Raw genomic sequence first — 16,582 nt, forward strand, 5'->3', positions numbered from 1 at the left:
AGGATGTTCTTTAATTATTCCCACACACAAAAAAACCCCCAAAAACCAACCAAACAAAAAAACTCCAAACCTCCCAAACAAACAAACAAACAAACAAAAACCAAACAAAAACCCCCAAAGAACCCCCACCCAAAATATGACCTCCTTTTCTGGTATAGAACTGCTTTTAACCTAAGGGTTGTTCGGGTACTGGCCTCACTTCTTGCTGTGATTTGAGCTGTTGCGTGTGGAAGGGAAAGAATGTAGTGATGTAGCTGTTACTTGCAATTAATTCATGTTAAAACATCAGTTGTGCATCTCTGAAGTCTTTGGACAGAGGAAAAAGGAGAAGCTCTGTTATGGTGGCTTCAGCCTTTATAGGTGAAATTTCTTGGTTATTTTACAAGGCTACATATATTATGTATTTGTTATATGCATTGGGAAGCAGAGAGTAGGGACTAGGGTAAGAATTTGATAACTCTTGTTAGCCAACATTAAAATACAGTTTTATACAAGTAACTGCAATATTACAGAGTTTTTTATAGGGGACACTGACAAGACTTATTTTGGTAATTAACTTTTCGGTTTACGGCTAGAAATGAGAAACAAAAGTTTGTAACATCACTTTTGTTATTCCAGTGAAGTTAAAAACAAGCAAACAAAAACCAGACCACCACCAAAAAAGGTCGGGGTTGCTGTCTTTTATTATAAATATTCTTGTCTTGCACTGAAAATATATTATATTATATATTTGTGGATCCAGCAAGTGTTGATTTCTTGCTCTGGTGTTCATGCAGCTTTCCTTTCTGAGGGAGCACATGGTGTTCCAGCAGGGGAAGGCTCTCAGCAGAGGGCTACACCCAAGGAGCTGGGTTGCTTTCCACACAGGTCTTAGCAAAACTTCTTTCATCCTTATGACATAAATTCAATATTTGTGAGAACTGACATCCCACTATCCATTTATTACAATGTCCAAACATAAAGCATTCTCATTACTGCTTGCTTGGAAATATAAAACCTTAACAGCTTTGGTTATACTTTGATAGGAGCAATTTCAAATCATTGCATGTTTTAAAAAGCTCCTGCTCAGCATTGCTCAGATGACACGTCTGCTCATATTTGCAAGGAGCCATTAAAATGGAGGAGATTAAAGTCTCTGAACAGTTTTATTTCATTGTTACAGTGGGCTGGGAGGATACACATGGTAGAGTTAGCTGACCCTCCCTGAGCTTTAACAGAACTCCCTGAGTTCTAACAGAGGCAGGTTTAGAAAAGTGCCTGGTTTGTGTTAGTGAGAACTGAGAGAATGGGTAGGGCCTAGTGGTGGACATAATTCCTGTGTGAGGCTGTAAGTCCTTCCTTGGGGAAGAGCAGGGCTGTCACCTGTGGAGTGGCAAGGTGGCATCTGAGTGTGTGTGTTGCCCTGAATTTTAGCACTTATCCATCTGGGTGCCTGCATAACCCTGTATGAAAACTTGACATTTATCCCTAGCTCATGCTTTTTAAAAACAGACCTTGCAGCAAAGACAGACAGTATTCTTGATGCCTCTGTGCTGAACATGGCATTCTTAAGACATGAAGCACTTTGTATGGTGAGAGTTTCAGGATTAATTTCTGTTGACACATCTGCTTAAGACTTAGATTGTGTTTGCTCACTAAATAGTATCGTACATTTTTGGATCATTATCGGATGCAGTTTGTCTGCCAGTGAAAGTAAAAGAATTGTGTTGGGCATATAAAATGTCATGAAATGGAGGAATAACAAGCATGCTCTCTAGCTGGGTTTTGTACTGCTACTGTGAGTGGTATGCTCTGAATTGGAAGATCAGAAAACTTCATCTTTGTTAGGAGAGTTGTGACTGGCTTCATTTGCTTTCTGATTTTGTAAAAATGTTTGCAAGTGGGAATAGATTCCCTCTATTGTAACACAGCGCTTAGGTTTTATTTCTTACTAATAATTTTTATAGTTTTATATAAATTCTGTAGATGATCACCAGTTCCATGCTGCATTAAGTTCTGCAGACCTTTACCTTCAGCTGCCAATGCAGTGCAGAGTCTGCCTAAGATGGATCTCAAGTATTGGTTGATGGAGCTGCTTGTTTATTGGTAAATGAACTCAGAGCTTCTGGGAGATGCTGACCTGGTCAATGTGATCAGCATTGCCTGGGCTACTGTTGCTTTAATCTGCTAAATTGATTCAAACTTGCAGATGTCATGGTGAGGCCAACTCTACCCCAATCTTCTCTCTGAGGGGCCCAGCTCCTCCTGGTTGTGAGTGAGGAGCTGATACAGTGTAGCTGTATTAAGTGTGCATCTCCTTCCTGTGGAGGACCCCTCTGCTGTGCATTTTGGCAAGGATTTTGGAGAGATCTGCTGCAGGCTTCTAATAAAAAAACCCATAAGTCTGAGGAATTTTCTATATCAGGTCAAGTAATTGCAGCTATTTCCAATTCCAGGTCAAATAACTTTGTGCCTGAGCACAAATGGGAGGCAAGAATGAGGTTATGATCTAAGGAGGGTATTAAAAGGAAATTGTGGAGTCACAGAATAGGCTGAGTTGGAAGGGACCAATTGGGATCATCGTGTCCAACTCCTGCCCTGTGCAGGACACCCCAAGAATCACACCATGTGCCTGAGAAAAGAGTTATGTTCTTCTGTTTTCTGAAGTCTAAGTGAACTGAAATGGGAGCTTGGTCAGATCTCTAACTAATGCATGCCTTAATTAATATTTCTATGGAAATTTTAATGATTAACGTTGTTCTGAGTCTTGATTGCTTATGACTCCCTGAAAACCCCCCAAATCTCAACTGCTGAATGCTAATAGATCATATCTCTTTATAAACTGCAGAGGAATACAAAGGGACAAAAAATGTTTGCTTGGTCTGTTGCCATGTTCAGCATCAACTATCACTTCTACTTTGTCTTCTTTCTGTCACATCAGCACAGCAACTGAGCAGGCAAAGAGGACTAGAAGCCAGGGAGATATGGTAATGCTGTGGGGGGCAAAGGGTTTCTCAGACCTTTTTTCCCCCAGCTGGGTTGCTTAAGGTTACAGCAGGAGCTTCTAACTATTGGTGGGGAAAAACTGACAAGGGTGCAGGATTTGATTAAATTGCTTATCATTGCTGCCTTTACAGGGTGATGTGTAATTGTGTGCTGAACTCCAGGAGCCATGAAGACAATATGAGTCTTTGGGGGGGTGTGAAGGCAGATTGTTAGAGTGTTAGTGCTTAGAGTCAAAAGGGAAGGAAGCTTTTCATTATCCCCATAGTCCTACTGGTTTGAGCATTGGCAGGTAACCATGGTTGAATGGTTGAAGAGGTACAAGCCTTTTTCCTGCCCTAAGGGAGCTTGTGTTCAGGGCTGCTGCAATGGTAAAATGTCTTGTAGGGAGGGCAGTTGGCAGACCTGTCAGTAGAAAGCTCTCTGGAGTGACCAAAGGGAAGGCGATTTATTGATAGTGGTGGATCCAGGATGCATTTGCAGTCTTTAACTTGCTGGTTGTGAGAAATGGTGTGCTGGGAACCATTCACACACCTGAGGCTTTGGGGAGAGGGTGTGGCTGTCAGTGCTCCTGTGCAGGATTAGGAGTCTGGGTACTTTTTTGTTCACACAGCAGTGTGGTGTGTGCTAGGGCCCCAGCCTTGAGTGGCAGCTCACTCTAGTTCTAGAGGGTCAGAACTCAGAGTAGCCAGGGCTTTTTAAGAGAGCTGCAGTGTATGTCTCTACAAGACCTTATCTAGCTCTTGAATTTAAAGATTTGCTTTGAAATACCTTGCATTAGCACAGAAAAAGCCTCAGGTGCTAAAAGTCTTTGAGAACTGAAGTACTTTGGCTGCAGTGTGTATAATGTAATATCCATTAATCTTCCAAGTACAAGTAATAATAGAGAACAAATTGTGAGTGCCTACAGCCCCACCTGGGAAGATTCTGTGTAGTTCCACCTTGTGCTGAGCTGGCCATGTGGATCACACCATCCACAGCCAGGAGAGTGTTTCCATGAGAGGACAGACCTTGCCATGCCTGAAAGGGGAGAGTCACTTCCCCTTCCTTAGAGCTCCTGCCCCCTGCCTTGGCCACATCTGGTTAGTTTTATCTTTGAACTACATTCGATTTTTTGAACTAGAAAATCTTAAGGGGAGCACCTTGATAAAGAATTATTTACACTGTATTCAGCAGTTCAAGTGCAAAAGAGCTTCATTTTTTCCCCTTTGCTCTTCTGAATGTATTGTGTTTGTTTCATTATGTACATGTCCATTAAGTACTTTCTGTTCCTTCATTTGCTTATGGTAGGCAGCTACTCCTGAATAAATCAGGAGGGACAATACAGAGAGGGTAGGATTATGTTGGCATGTGATTGTTGACTCACTTTCCAAAGAAAGAATAGGCTCAATTGTATAATCCTTTTTTTCCCTCTTCATTCTGGCACATCAACTCACTATGTTATTGTTTTTATTGCAGCTTGCTAAGTTTGCAGAACAAGTGACTTCTTTGAATGTTAAAAATTACTTGTTTTGTAGCTTTTCACAGTAAAAGTGCTTTTTTAAAAATGATGAACTCTGATATTTTAAACACTGCCTGTTAGAAAAAGTCTGTCTGTGTGCAGGATGGTGAAATACTAAGGGAGCAGTGAAATTCTTGTATGCAGGTGTGTGTGTTAGGTGTATTTCTCCACACCCCCTCCAGTCAAACAATGTGGTCAGAATGCAAATAAAGAGAAATCCTCACTTCAGTGGGAGCTGGGGTGTGTGGCTGATGTAATGTTTACTGGGTGATACTGCCCAATGACCAGTGAACTAATCTTCAGACCATATTTAAGATTTTCTTGTGCCATGCCCCCATGTTAAGAATAAAATATTTGAGTGGGGAAACACAGAGTAAACTGGGGTTTATTTTATTTTATTTATTTTTTTAATTTTTATTTGTAGCAGGAAAAGCTCTCAGGCCTGTAAAAAAGGAGCTACAAAGAAGAGGGGAAAGTGATTGCAAAACCTGTGTTCCATAGGGCAAGAAACTAGAGAGTTACATTTCTGCAAGGGGGATCTACATTAGGAGCAGGGAGAGTTCAGCACTGGCAGGTTGTGTGAGGAGGTGTGAGGAGACTCACCAGGCTGTGGAGTAATGTTTTGAAGGTGAATATGGCCAGAGTGGTGATGTACTGCTGGAGCAGAGGCAACAGAGAGAGGACTCAGTGTGACTGAGTTCCCTGTCTAGTAAAATTCCTCAAGATTCCTTTGAAAGAAATCTAGCCCAAGGAAGCTCAGGTCTAGTGAAGAATTCTGAATTTAGAGCAGGCTGAAACTGTTGACTACAGCAAAACTAAGTTTTGCGTTATATTGATAGAAACAAATATTTTTTTCTAAATTGAAGTGTTAATCTCTATAATATAGTATTTCCAGACCTGCCAGAGCAGGGGCTGTTGGTGATATGAAAGCAATTTCACTACAAGCTGATTTTGCCTCCTCAATAACCAGATACCCTCGTAGATACCTGAAGTAGTGTGTTCAGTTCTGGGCTCCCCACACTGGAGAGAGTCCTGAAAACTTCAGAGCTCAGCATTCTTATTTCCTCTGTTGCTCCAGGATGGATATGCAAGATTTTATACTTGAGACTCCTAGTAGTTACTGTCACATGGTTCCAGCATTACCTTTGCAGAACAGGATCTTTACTGTGCCCTTCCTTTCCAGGTGGTTGGAGGCAAGGTAAAGAAACCAGGCAAACGAGGTCGTAAACCAGCCAAAATAGACTTGAAGGCAAAACTTGAAAGAAGTCGTCAGAGTGCAAGAGAGTGCAGAGCCAGGAAGAAGCTGAGGTACCAGTACCTGGAAGAGCTGGTTTCAAGCAGAGAGCGAGCCATCTGTGCTCTCAGAGAAGAGCTTGAAATGGTAAGGAATTATCATTTCACCTAACCCTCAGTATTGTCTGGGACCTGTCCTCATGAACACTTGTTCTTGGGACCACAGTGACTGACAGTGGCATTTGGCTGGCCAGGAGGTATCAAAACATCAGATGTATCCAGCTGTTTGCCTGCTTTGGTTTTGTAGAATACAAACTCATGTCACAAGTTATCTGCTGGTTCTGAGCTGGAAGAAAGCAAAGGAAGTGCCATTACATTTGAGTCTGTTGTCTTTGAAATGTCTGCTTTTGAAAATCCTTTGACTGAGATAGATTGTGGGAAGAGGTGTTGAAATATCAAAGGGCAAACATGTATCCGCAGAGTGCCATTGCTTCTCTGTTGGGGAGGTGGATTCTTGCAGCATGCTCTCTGTGAAGGTGGTTCTAGGATGTGTAAGATGGGGGTCTTGGCCAAATGAGCAGCATTAACCAAAGAGAATGTTTCATCTGGAAATACAGACACAGTGGTGCCATTGAAACGTCACCAGCGTTGAGGACGCTGCATTGACCTGACTTTAGGTTTGTTTGAATGGGCAGGGCTAATCACTACAAGTCAGCAGGTTTAGGATCAGGTGAAAAGCCAGCCAACTGTCCGCAGTTTCTTGATGTGCCTCAGGGTTTGGCAATGAAGGATTTAAGATGAGGAAAGTAGGAATAAGGCACGTGTGCTTCCACTGTGCCTTGTGCAATTGGAAAGGACCTCTTAGTAGTCCATGAGCCCCAGAGTCATGTGAAATATTTGTTTTTAATAGGCCATGAACTGGAACGGTATTCTCGCATGCCAGCAGCAAGAAATTGCACAGAGTGTTCCATGTTGTTTAATAATTACAGTATTCTGTCTAGGGCTGCCTCTGAGTAGCAGTTTATTGACTGAAAGGCTTTGCTGAGGCCAGGTATGCGGCCATGGCCACGTGCTCAGCTCATTAGGGCTCTGCAGTTTCGTAAGAGGCTTCAGCTCAGTACGTTCAGACCTTACATGAATCTACCGGAAGGTGAAGATTCCAGCCCTGTTTTGTCTGCTAATGTGATCCTGGCAGTTTGCTAAGGCCTAATGTGTTTGCATATTTCAGTACAAGCAGTGGTGCATGGCCATGGACCAAGGGAAAATCCCCTCGGAAATAAAAGCCCTGCTAACTGGAGAGGAGCAAGGCAAAGCACAGCAGAACTCAACCAAACTTGCCAAGGCTGCAAAGACAGAGGCAAACAGCAGCAATCCCTGTAAGTATCCAGCCTGTGATTAATTTCTGTTCTGTTACATCTTTTGTGGTGTAGGAGGGTGGCTGTGGTGTAGGAAGAAACATAAGGATGTGCTTTTGGGCAGAAATAGTTGATTGAAACAAAGAGCTTAGTGGGTGGTACAAAGACTCTGTGTAATGTTTACATGAACAACACAGAAATGCCACTATAGAGGAAGCTGGGCAATTATTTTAAAAGACTCTCTGTGTTTCACCAAAGCCTGTGGAGACCTGTGAAGACCTTAATTTCTTACAGAATTTTCTGGTTTTTTAATGCAAGCTAAATGGAGCACATTAAAGATAATTGAACTTTAAAAACTTTACCAAGAAAACATTATTCTAGCTGCAAGCACTTAAGAGAGAAATGCTGGACCTGGGATTTCCTATGGAGTCTTCTTTCTGACTCCTTTGTGCTTGTGCAGGGAATGGAATAGGTTTCTTCTGGGAATTGGGAAGTGAGAAGACCGTGTGATATAAAGTCATATTCCTGATGTATATATGCAAAGGGAGAGAATTAAGGTGTGGTATGGGCAATGCTATATCTTACTTCTAATTTTGTAATAGTTTGTGCTACATGCTAAATTACACTTTGGTGATTTTTTTTTAAATAGAAGTTTCTAGCTTTATGTTTTTAAGGATCAACATGAAAACCACTTTTCCAACCATAACAATCTTCCCCCCCGTGCTTCATTCTCAGGAGGCTGATGCAGAACCTTCCACGCTGCAGCAGAGGTGGACTGGGAGCTGGCAGGAGGAAGAATGCTGTTCTGAAGAGTGGATGCATCCCCAGGTGCAGGGGAAAGGATCCCAGTCTGTTCTCTTCTCTTTGCTCCTCCCCACATGAAATTCTTTGATTATGGTGCTCCTAAGGCTTTGTGGGTGGGGCTTTTGGAGCAGCAGGTGTTGGTGTAAGTGGAGCCTTGTTCTTCCTTTCCCTCCACTGCTCTCTCCAAATACAGCTATGGCAGCTTTGGGGCATTCCCAGCACAAGAGTGGGGCTGCTTTTACATCAGAGCCCAGAATTAGGCTGGCTTTGTGTTTGGTGGTTATGTGGTTGTTAACTGTTGTGGGAGTGTGGGAGGTTCTGTAAAAGAAAACCAAGAGAAGGATCTCGTAACAGCTTTGCTGAAGCCAAACCCGGTATTGTAGGTTGAGGAGAAGGAGCTGGATCAAAAAGTTTCAGTAAGATTTATAGCAATGTCATTTGTAACCTAAATGCAGGTGTTGCTCTTGTCATCCATCTTTAATGCAGCATGTCTTTCTTGTGACTGAGATTCTTAAAGAGATATTAGATGCATTTCCTGCTTGTCCTGGTTTAGGGTAAATTTGGGAGGAAGCTTCCAAACAGGTCCCTCTAGAAAGCAGATTCAAGCAACCCCTCCCCCAACTAGTTTGGGAAAAGAGTGCCTTGGAGAAAAGTGGAAAAAGTCTGTTTATTTAACAAACAAAATATTCACAAGCATTAAAAAAATAATAATATTAAACAATAAAACCTCTCCCTGTTCTGAAGAGATGGCAAATTCAGAAAGTCCTTTTCATGGGGTATGGCTCGGCTCACTCAGCCTCTTCTCCTCCTGCACTGGAAAATGCTGCATCCTGGGCCCTGGTGGGCTACAGGCATGAGCTCCTGGTGTTTTTCTGGGTTTTCAGTCCACAGCAGGACCAATGAGTTCCAAGAAAAAGAAATGCCACAGTGTGGGGAACTTCTCTGCCTCAGCTAGCTAAAGAAGCTGACTAAAGGCAAAGGAGATCTCTGTCCTGCTGTCCATGCTGCAGACAGCACAGTCTGTGAGAGACAATGCAGGGGAGCAAGTGCAGTTTCTGCAAACAAGCTGTGCTCTGCTTCTCCTGCCCTTTGCTCTCAGAACCAGTCTTAAAGGTGCAGAACTTAATATCCAGCATAAACAGAACAGACAACTGGGGCTACAAGCATCATAAAGTCACCCTAGGGCACCGCTTCTGCCCGTCCTTCTTCCAGCAGGTGCATTTTCCACCCTCTGTGCTCCTGGGAAGACAGTCAAGGCATATCCCTGCAGTCTGCTTCTAGCAGGGGAACAGCTGCCATTCCCTCTCACCCACTGTGCCCTGATACCTTTCCATAGCTGCCTACATTTTGGGCCCTAGTACCTCTCTGGACAGCAACTTTATGTGAATTCTGCTATGCTGTCCTGGTTTCCCAGCCAAAGATATTGCCAGGAACTGGTAGCAGGGAAAGCAAGTTGAATGGGTTTGGTTTTGTAGTAAGAAAGGTGATGGCAAAACTTTAGTGGGCTGATGACCAAGACATGTACTCATCCCAGTTATTGACAGATAACCTGCCACTTTCCTCAGAATGCTCTTTTTCCTGGATACGCTTTTTGTATTCATATGATGCAATGTGGAGAGTGGAGCTCCTGGGATTTTCAGAGGGTGTTTGGCTTGCTTATTCTGTTTTGTTTATGACAGTGTCTTTCTCTGTATTTTATGAAATGCATGGAACATTTTTTAATCTTATATTTTCAGCATTGTTTCATAGAATAAATATATAATGAATGACTTTGCTAGACCGAGTGTGGCCTTTTTTTATTGAACTAATTGGGTCTGTTTAGCATTGTGTCAATTCAGGATGGGGTGAAAACACTGAAGATAATCAAGTACCATATTTCAGTGTACAGCACAATTGTTTTCAGAATTCCATTCTAAGCACCTATATATTGAACCTTAACACATGGTTTTAGGTTTATTCTTTAGACCCTGCAACCAGGCACTCGGTTAGCAATTGCTAAAAATGTTGCACAGACACACAAGACTATTAAGAGAGGTTGAGTCACACTGAAGTAGAGATGGGGAGAATGTGAAAGTTCATGTTGTGTTGTCCATGTCCTATCCTGCCCACCCCAGCCCCATCATCCACCCTCTGTATCTGAAGGTCTGTGCTGCAGTTTGTCCTGAAAGATAGTGATAAAACCAACGCCTAAGTTTGGGGATTTTTGTTGATGTTGAATCCCTACCTGTTCATTTTCCTGGATTTTCTGGAAGAAGAAAAACCCTAGGCCAGCTGTTCAGAACTATAGTCTGCCAACCTTGAGGTTGGACTTTATAACATGAAGTGTCATGGATTATTTTGGGTTAGAATTAGTCTTACACAGTCCACTTTCAGATGTAAACCATGTCTTGTAATTAGACACATGTTTCAAATGTTATGCAGATGCTTAAGTGTCTTTCAGAATCAGGGATGTAGAAAACACGCAGAGAAGTCCTGATGTGTGACCAGAACAACTCTGCCCAGCACTCGGTAACGTGACAAACCCTACTCTGATCTCACCAGAAACACCCTGCTTGCTTTCTTCCCTCTTTATTTCACATGCTGTGAGACCAAACAGGAAGCCTTTCAGCAGAAAGATTTCTTTTCTGGAGGAAATGGAGAGTGGCCATTTCTCATTGTGGTGAGCAGCAATTTCTTCTGTTCCTTGTCCTGGTTCCATGTCCTGTTTCTTGGCTTAGTCAGCGCTTGACATTACAAGGCTGTGTTTGGCAAGCCTGGCCCCAGCTCTGTGGCACAAATAGTGGTGCCCATGTTCTGACAGGTTCCTTGTGCTTCATGCAGATGGACAGGAGGTCTGTTACTGCCTCCATCATCCTTGATTGTCTGCAAGCAAAAATCTGTCAGACATAGTTACAGCTCTAACTGTAAGAGGCAAGTCCTCTGCTCAGGAGTCTCATCTAGTTTCCTAAATAATGTAGGGTGGTGTAGTCTTACCCTCTTTTTGTGTAGGCTGGGTACAGCCTTTCACATGTTTCTCCTCCAGTGAGTGAGCACAGCTGGTTCTCTCTCACAAATACTGAAGAAAGGAAATGAGCCTGGAAATGCCTCATTTTCCCACTTGCCATGGAAATCTAATCTTCAGCCAGACTCATTTGGCAAGCTAAAGGTGGGTATCTCTTGGAAACTGTCCACAGTCCTAAAATATGCTGTCTGTGCTATTTGGTGTTTACACCAACCCCAGAACTCCTGTTAGGATTAAGTGTAGTAAGGCTGAATTCAGTGGATGCTGATGGACTAAGCACTGCACTAATCCTTTTGGGGAGTGGAAAGCAAGGATGGACCAGATAGTGGCAGCTTCATCAGACAAATGTGCAGTAGGTCTTGCCTTTTTGTTTGCTGTATATGTGCTGCATGCACAGAATCCTGCAGTGAAGGGGATACATTTAATTGACTCATCACTTAACAGAGAACATTTTGTAATTATGTGTAAAAAAAGGAAAAAGAAAGTAGTCACAGTCTGCTTTCACAATCTGATAAAAAGTGTTTTTCAAAGAATCAGTATCCTGTTAAGTGCTTTTCAAATACTATCTTAACTTATATCAGGGGTTTATTTTAATGTGGTAGATAAATTTCAAAAAGCTTCTCTCTTTCTTGAACGCTGAAATCTGGCCAACTTTGAGAGTGCCTGTGACTGATTGTTTTTCCTTTTCTTTCCCTTTTATATTTTAGGGTGAAGATTAACCTACATCAGTAATGAATCTATTTTTTCCTGAAGAGCTGGAGAAAGTTTGGGATCATAGCTCCAGTTGCTGCTTTCCAAGAAATTGTAATCTCTATAACTACCTATAAAATTACTGTTAATACAAGAAGTAAATGTTTGAGACTAGTCTCAAAATGCAGAGAAAGCAGAGGAAAAGCTGAAGTAAGAACCACAGTCCTCCTCATTGTGCTCAAGAGTTACAGCAGGGGTGACAGAGGATGGGCTGATGTAGAAATCCCTATTGGAGGTAAGCAGGGCAAAATACCAGTTTGTCAGTTCCTGCTCTTTGTGTCACTGAGCATTGATTTCTCCAAAAGTTATAAATTAATTTTTTAATTAAGTCAATAAATTAATTTCTTATATGATTCCATTGTGAATTTGTATGATAAAACATAAGCTTCTAATCCACAGTGAAACCTGAGGTGTCCCACACTGAATAGTACATTAGTGGACTAAAATTCAGCTGTTGCTGATTTTTGGAATGTGCAGGTTTTTGTATTTAGATCTATCATGGCCTTCCACTGCCTGAGGGGAACCTGCAACAAAGATGGGGAGGGACTATTGACAAGGGTCTGGAGTGGCAGGACAAGGGACAATGGCTTCAAACTGACAGAGAGGGTTTAGATTAGATAGCAAGAAAAAATTCTTTACTGTGAGGCCTATAACAGATTGCCCAGAGAAGCTGTGGGTGCCCCATCCCTGGAGGTGTTCAAGATCAGGTTGGATGGAGCTCTGAACAATCTTTAAATTTCAACTAGAAAGAAAATGCTGTCATTGGTCAGTTAATGATTTTCAGCAGCACTTCATAAAAAGAAAACTAAAAATTTAAACTGCTTTTCAGTTTGGTTTTTTTCCCCTCCCTAAAAAGCACTTGGGAGGCAGGACTTTTGCGTCCGTAACTAGTGCAAGATTAACTTTGCTTTTTTATGTGTTAGCCTGTATCTCACAACTGGCTTAATCAACACTACTAACACTAACTGCTGCTTGAAGCAATTCTTGTGGATGATCTCTATATGTTTGGGTGGGTATTGGTGGCATTCCTAGCTGTGCTGCAGCTGATTAAATAAATGTGTGAATAAAGGACTAAAAGTGGATAATAAAATGTGTGTTTTCATGAGACAGGCTGTTCAGTGTGAATAGAAATAGCCCATGAAGGATGACTTATTCCCATACCTTCTTTCTCATGGCAACTTTTAGAATACATTTGGATCAAGTTGAGCAGTGCTGTCAGCAGCAATGCTGGGTGTTCCTGAGGCAGTGCATTCCAACTTTGCCATTCCAGTTTTGCCATCCTTCCATGGCATGCTCTGAGTGCCTGCTGATGTGAGAGCAGTCCTTTCCTGCTCCCTATCACACACACACCTGGCCATGTTGCTAGGTCAGTGTTTTCTGCTTTGCATTTCTGGGCTTTTTCTTTCCTCTCTCCTTTAAAATCTCCTTTTTGGAATGCACTCCTTCTTTGGCACAGAAAAAGACTATTCTGGAGTCTCCTTTCTTTCCCAAGTAGCCTGGCAGCTATTTTCAAAAGCTGTCAAGGGTTCCTTTTCCAAAGGACTGTGGATGTGTAACCCTGAGTTACTCTGCAGTTTGTGCCTCTGCACATGTGTACCACACCCACCAACTCCCCCCTTCTGCATTTCACACTCTGTGACATCAGTGTAAATACCCCTTCTGCACTGTGCTGAATGATAGCATCACCCTTTGTAGCACAGGAGCCTCTTGTTTCTCAGCCTAGCACAAGCAGTGCTGGAACTGGCTCACCCCAGGGTGGTTTTTGCTTGCTCAGGCATTCTGATGAGCTGTGTGGTCAGGAGGAAGGTGACAGCATTAGCAGACAGCAGTAGTGTTGGTCAGTAGATGCTGGGCATGTACTGAAACAGTTCTGCAAAGTGTAATTCTTCTTGCACTTGAAACATTGGGATTTAGGTGATTCTGCTACTTGTGTTTCTGTACAATTCTAGGTTGCCCAGCATTTTCAGCAGTGGTTTCAAATGAAAGGGCAAGTTCAGTTTAGGTTGACATATCTGAAACAGCCTGTGGAGTTAAGGGAAGGATTAATTTAAAACATTTTGGCCCAAAGTCATTTATCTCATGAACATAGCCCAGAAAAGGTTTCATCAAAGTAAGTACAGTAATAGTGTTAATTTTCCATTTAAATCTGGAATCATATCTGGGATCTCAAACAGTGAAAGAGGAAGGAGGTATTTTATAGCTTTCTAATTAGCTAATTAGTCTTGTGACATGTCTGTGTGCAAACCTTCCCAAGGTGATGGTGCTGCAGGGATCTCTTGATGACAACAGTGTTACTATTCTCACTTCAGCAAGCTGCATTTCTCATTACTTTATTCTTAGGGTTCCTCACTTTCTGAAATAAAATAGTAATTAGCTTTTTAATTACTGGTACACCAGTGGAGCCAATGTTGCTTGCTGTGGGTGTTTGAGAAACAGCCAATTAACCAATTAACTGTTTCAGCTTTTTGGATTTACATAATCTTTTTTTTTCCTTTTTTTTTTTCATTATCCACTTAATGTTGTCATTTCAGTCCAATGCCATTAAATGAGTGGCATTGTTAATGGAAATGATACTGTCTACACATGCTGGCAGATAAAAAAGGCTGACTGACAGCTGGAGAACAATTTTAAAGGTTGTCTGATTTAATCCCTTTGCCCTGAGCTACTTGTGGAATGAGCACAGTTGTAGTTCTGTGAATGTATTCATAAAAAATGTTAGCAGAATGGTGAATGGCCTCTTGTGATTGCTTGCATTCACCTTGCATTTGTTTTTCCTCAATCATCTCCTTTGCATGAAACAGGGCATTTAAAAAAAAACAAATGTGCCTATTACTAATACAGCTTAGCATTGGTCTGTCAGAAATACTACCACCAGCTGTAACCTTAAATATCACCTATTAAAATTAATTTCCTTATTACTCTGAAACTTTTTTCCCTGTCTTTTACTAGCACATAACTGTTTTTGGATATCAGTGAGAATTTTATAAATTATCAATTTCAAGTTAATTATAAGGGAGAGAGAAGTGCAGGGATTGACAAGGATGCTTCTCAGTGCTAATTTCTTCCCTGTGTGCCATTTTTCTGTCATGCTTGGTTGGAAGATCTTCATGGAGGTGGTAAGACTGGAGGATCAACACTGGTGCAGTCCAGTTTTGTTTCTGATGTCAGGAGCCTTCCAAGGAGCACTGAGAAACTTTGAGGACACAATTTTACTGTAGCATGGGACAGGGAAGGCTTAGCTGGTTATATTTCTTCTGTAGTGATCAGGCTACAAGAAAGAGCCAAGTGTGGGGACAAGCGCTTGGCAGCAATTGTTTCTCCTGGATAAGGTGGCATTTGGAAGCCCAGCTCCCTGCAAAATCCTCTTCTGCTCTTCAAAGAAAAATGGACCTTGAGTAGCTTTTCATTAAATATTTCCCCTGAAGACCAGTCTCCAGTGATTTGTTACCTGGTTAGGAATTTCTTCTGGCAGTAAACATGTTACACGTGCAGGAAGTGATCTTTGAAGATGCAGTTGTGCTGAGGGCCACATCCTCAGCATCCCTCTTACAGAAAAAGAAAAACCTCTACAAGCCCAAGAATGAAGATTCTGACAAAGATGCCCTGAATGAGTGTGAAAGACTGAGTCAGTAATGTGGCAAGAGCTGTTTCAGAGTTTGCAAAAAGCCAGAGAGGGCAGATGAGCTCCCAGCATTGAGTTAATGCAATCAGGGCTACTCCTGCTGCATTTACAGCTAGCTGGTGGCTAATATGAAATCTTGCTAACTCTGGATATTTCTTCGTCATTTTCCTTCCTGTGTTTGGATCAGTATGGGGAGGGACTCTGTGGAGTGTGTGTAGAAGTGGAGATGGTAAATCTCCAGGGCTGAAGGGAGGAGCTGTAGTGCCTTTGGAGATAGGTGGGTAATTACATCCGTCTGTATGTGGCTTCTGTTGCCCAATTCTACATGGCCTCAAAAAAATTCAAGTCCTTGATCGGTGCCTTTTCCCCAAAAGCATCTCTTCCTTTTACTGGTGCATGCAGAGAAAAAGCTTGTGTCTGCCCAGGCATGAGACAAGAACAAATCTAATTATTTAGTGGTATAATATTTTTTTCTTTTTCTATTCCCCTGCAAATGTAGGAAAGCTGGTGTAAAATGGTTGAGATGCTGCACACAAAAGAATTACTGCCATCTTTGTCACTTCTGAATATTATCCAGGGACCAGTTTCCTGAAACAAATTAATGACTTTGTGTATGTTAGCAGTAGTGTAGAAAAAAATCTGTGGTTTAGTCCAGACTGCTCATCAGGAGGTGACATTTATACAACAATCTTCGTGTAGGTGTGTTATGTTTTACTAGAAGCCAGTTCAAATAAAGCTTCTGTAATTTATAATGGCCTATTCCACAACACTTGCTAAGTTGAAAAGAGCCAACTAATAAAGACATATTAACTTACAGAATCACGTAAGGAGTTAATAACCCTTCCTTTGAGCATATGGGTCTGGCTTTAATAAACTTCAAATCTGCTTTTTGTTCTTTTAAACAGGAAGGATCTGATATCGAGAAGGGCTGAGCACTCAGAATTTCAGCTGCAGTTGATGGCATGTGTTCAGCACCTTGGAAAACCAACTCCTAAATCAATGTCAGTTAAATCTGAATTTAAATGGGTTGAGTTGAGGAGGCTGAAAATACTCTGGGGATTCTTAAGTGGGCATATGGAAACCTTTAAGTCCAATTATTGGTGATAGCCACTTTGGTGTCACCTCCGTGAGGCTGGTGGAAAAATAGGTACAAGTGAAGTGAGTCTCTGCTTCTCACTAGCCCCAACCCCTCAACTGGAAAATTTTAAAGTACACTTAACTGAAAATCCAACTTTCTGCTGAAATAAAAAGGAAGGGACATAATTGGACAATTTGTAATAGGAATTCCCAAGGGCAAGCCACTTAATACCAAGTATAAACAGCAGTGATGGAAT

At 41.9% G+C, this 16,582-nt stretch overlaps 1 protein-coding gene across 1 annotated transcript in view; it reads left to right on the top strand.

Annotated features, from left to right (window-relative positions):
• CREBL2 (cAMP responsive element binding protein like 2) overlaps positions 1-9,652 on the top strand; it is an 11,671-nt gene extending 2,019 nt beyond the window's left edge. Inside the window, exons 2-4 of the mRNA XM_014307035.2 lie at positions 5,667-5,864; positions 6,945-7,092; positions 7,807-9,652. Coding sequence (XP_014162510.2) covers positions 5,667-5,864; positions 6,945-7,092; positions 7,807-7,808 — 348 coding nt within the window. The 3' untranslated portion in view covers positions 7,809-9,652. The remainder of the gene's footprint in view (positions 1-5,666; positions 5,865-6,944; positions 7,093-7,806) is intronic.
• The last annotated feature ends 6,930 nt before the right edge of the window (positions 9,653-16,582 follow it).

The sequence above is a fragment of the Geospiza fortis genome, unplaced genomic scaffold (assembly GCF_000277835.1).
Source record: "Geospiza fortis unplaced genomic scaffold, GeoFor_1.0 scaffold10, whole genome shotgun sequence".
Lineage (NCBI taxonomy): Eukaryota > Metazoa > Chordata > Aves > Passeriformes > Thraupidae > Geospiza > Geospiza fortis.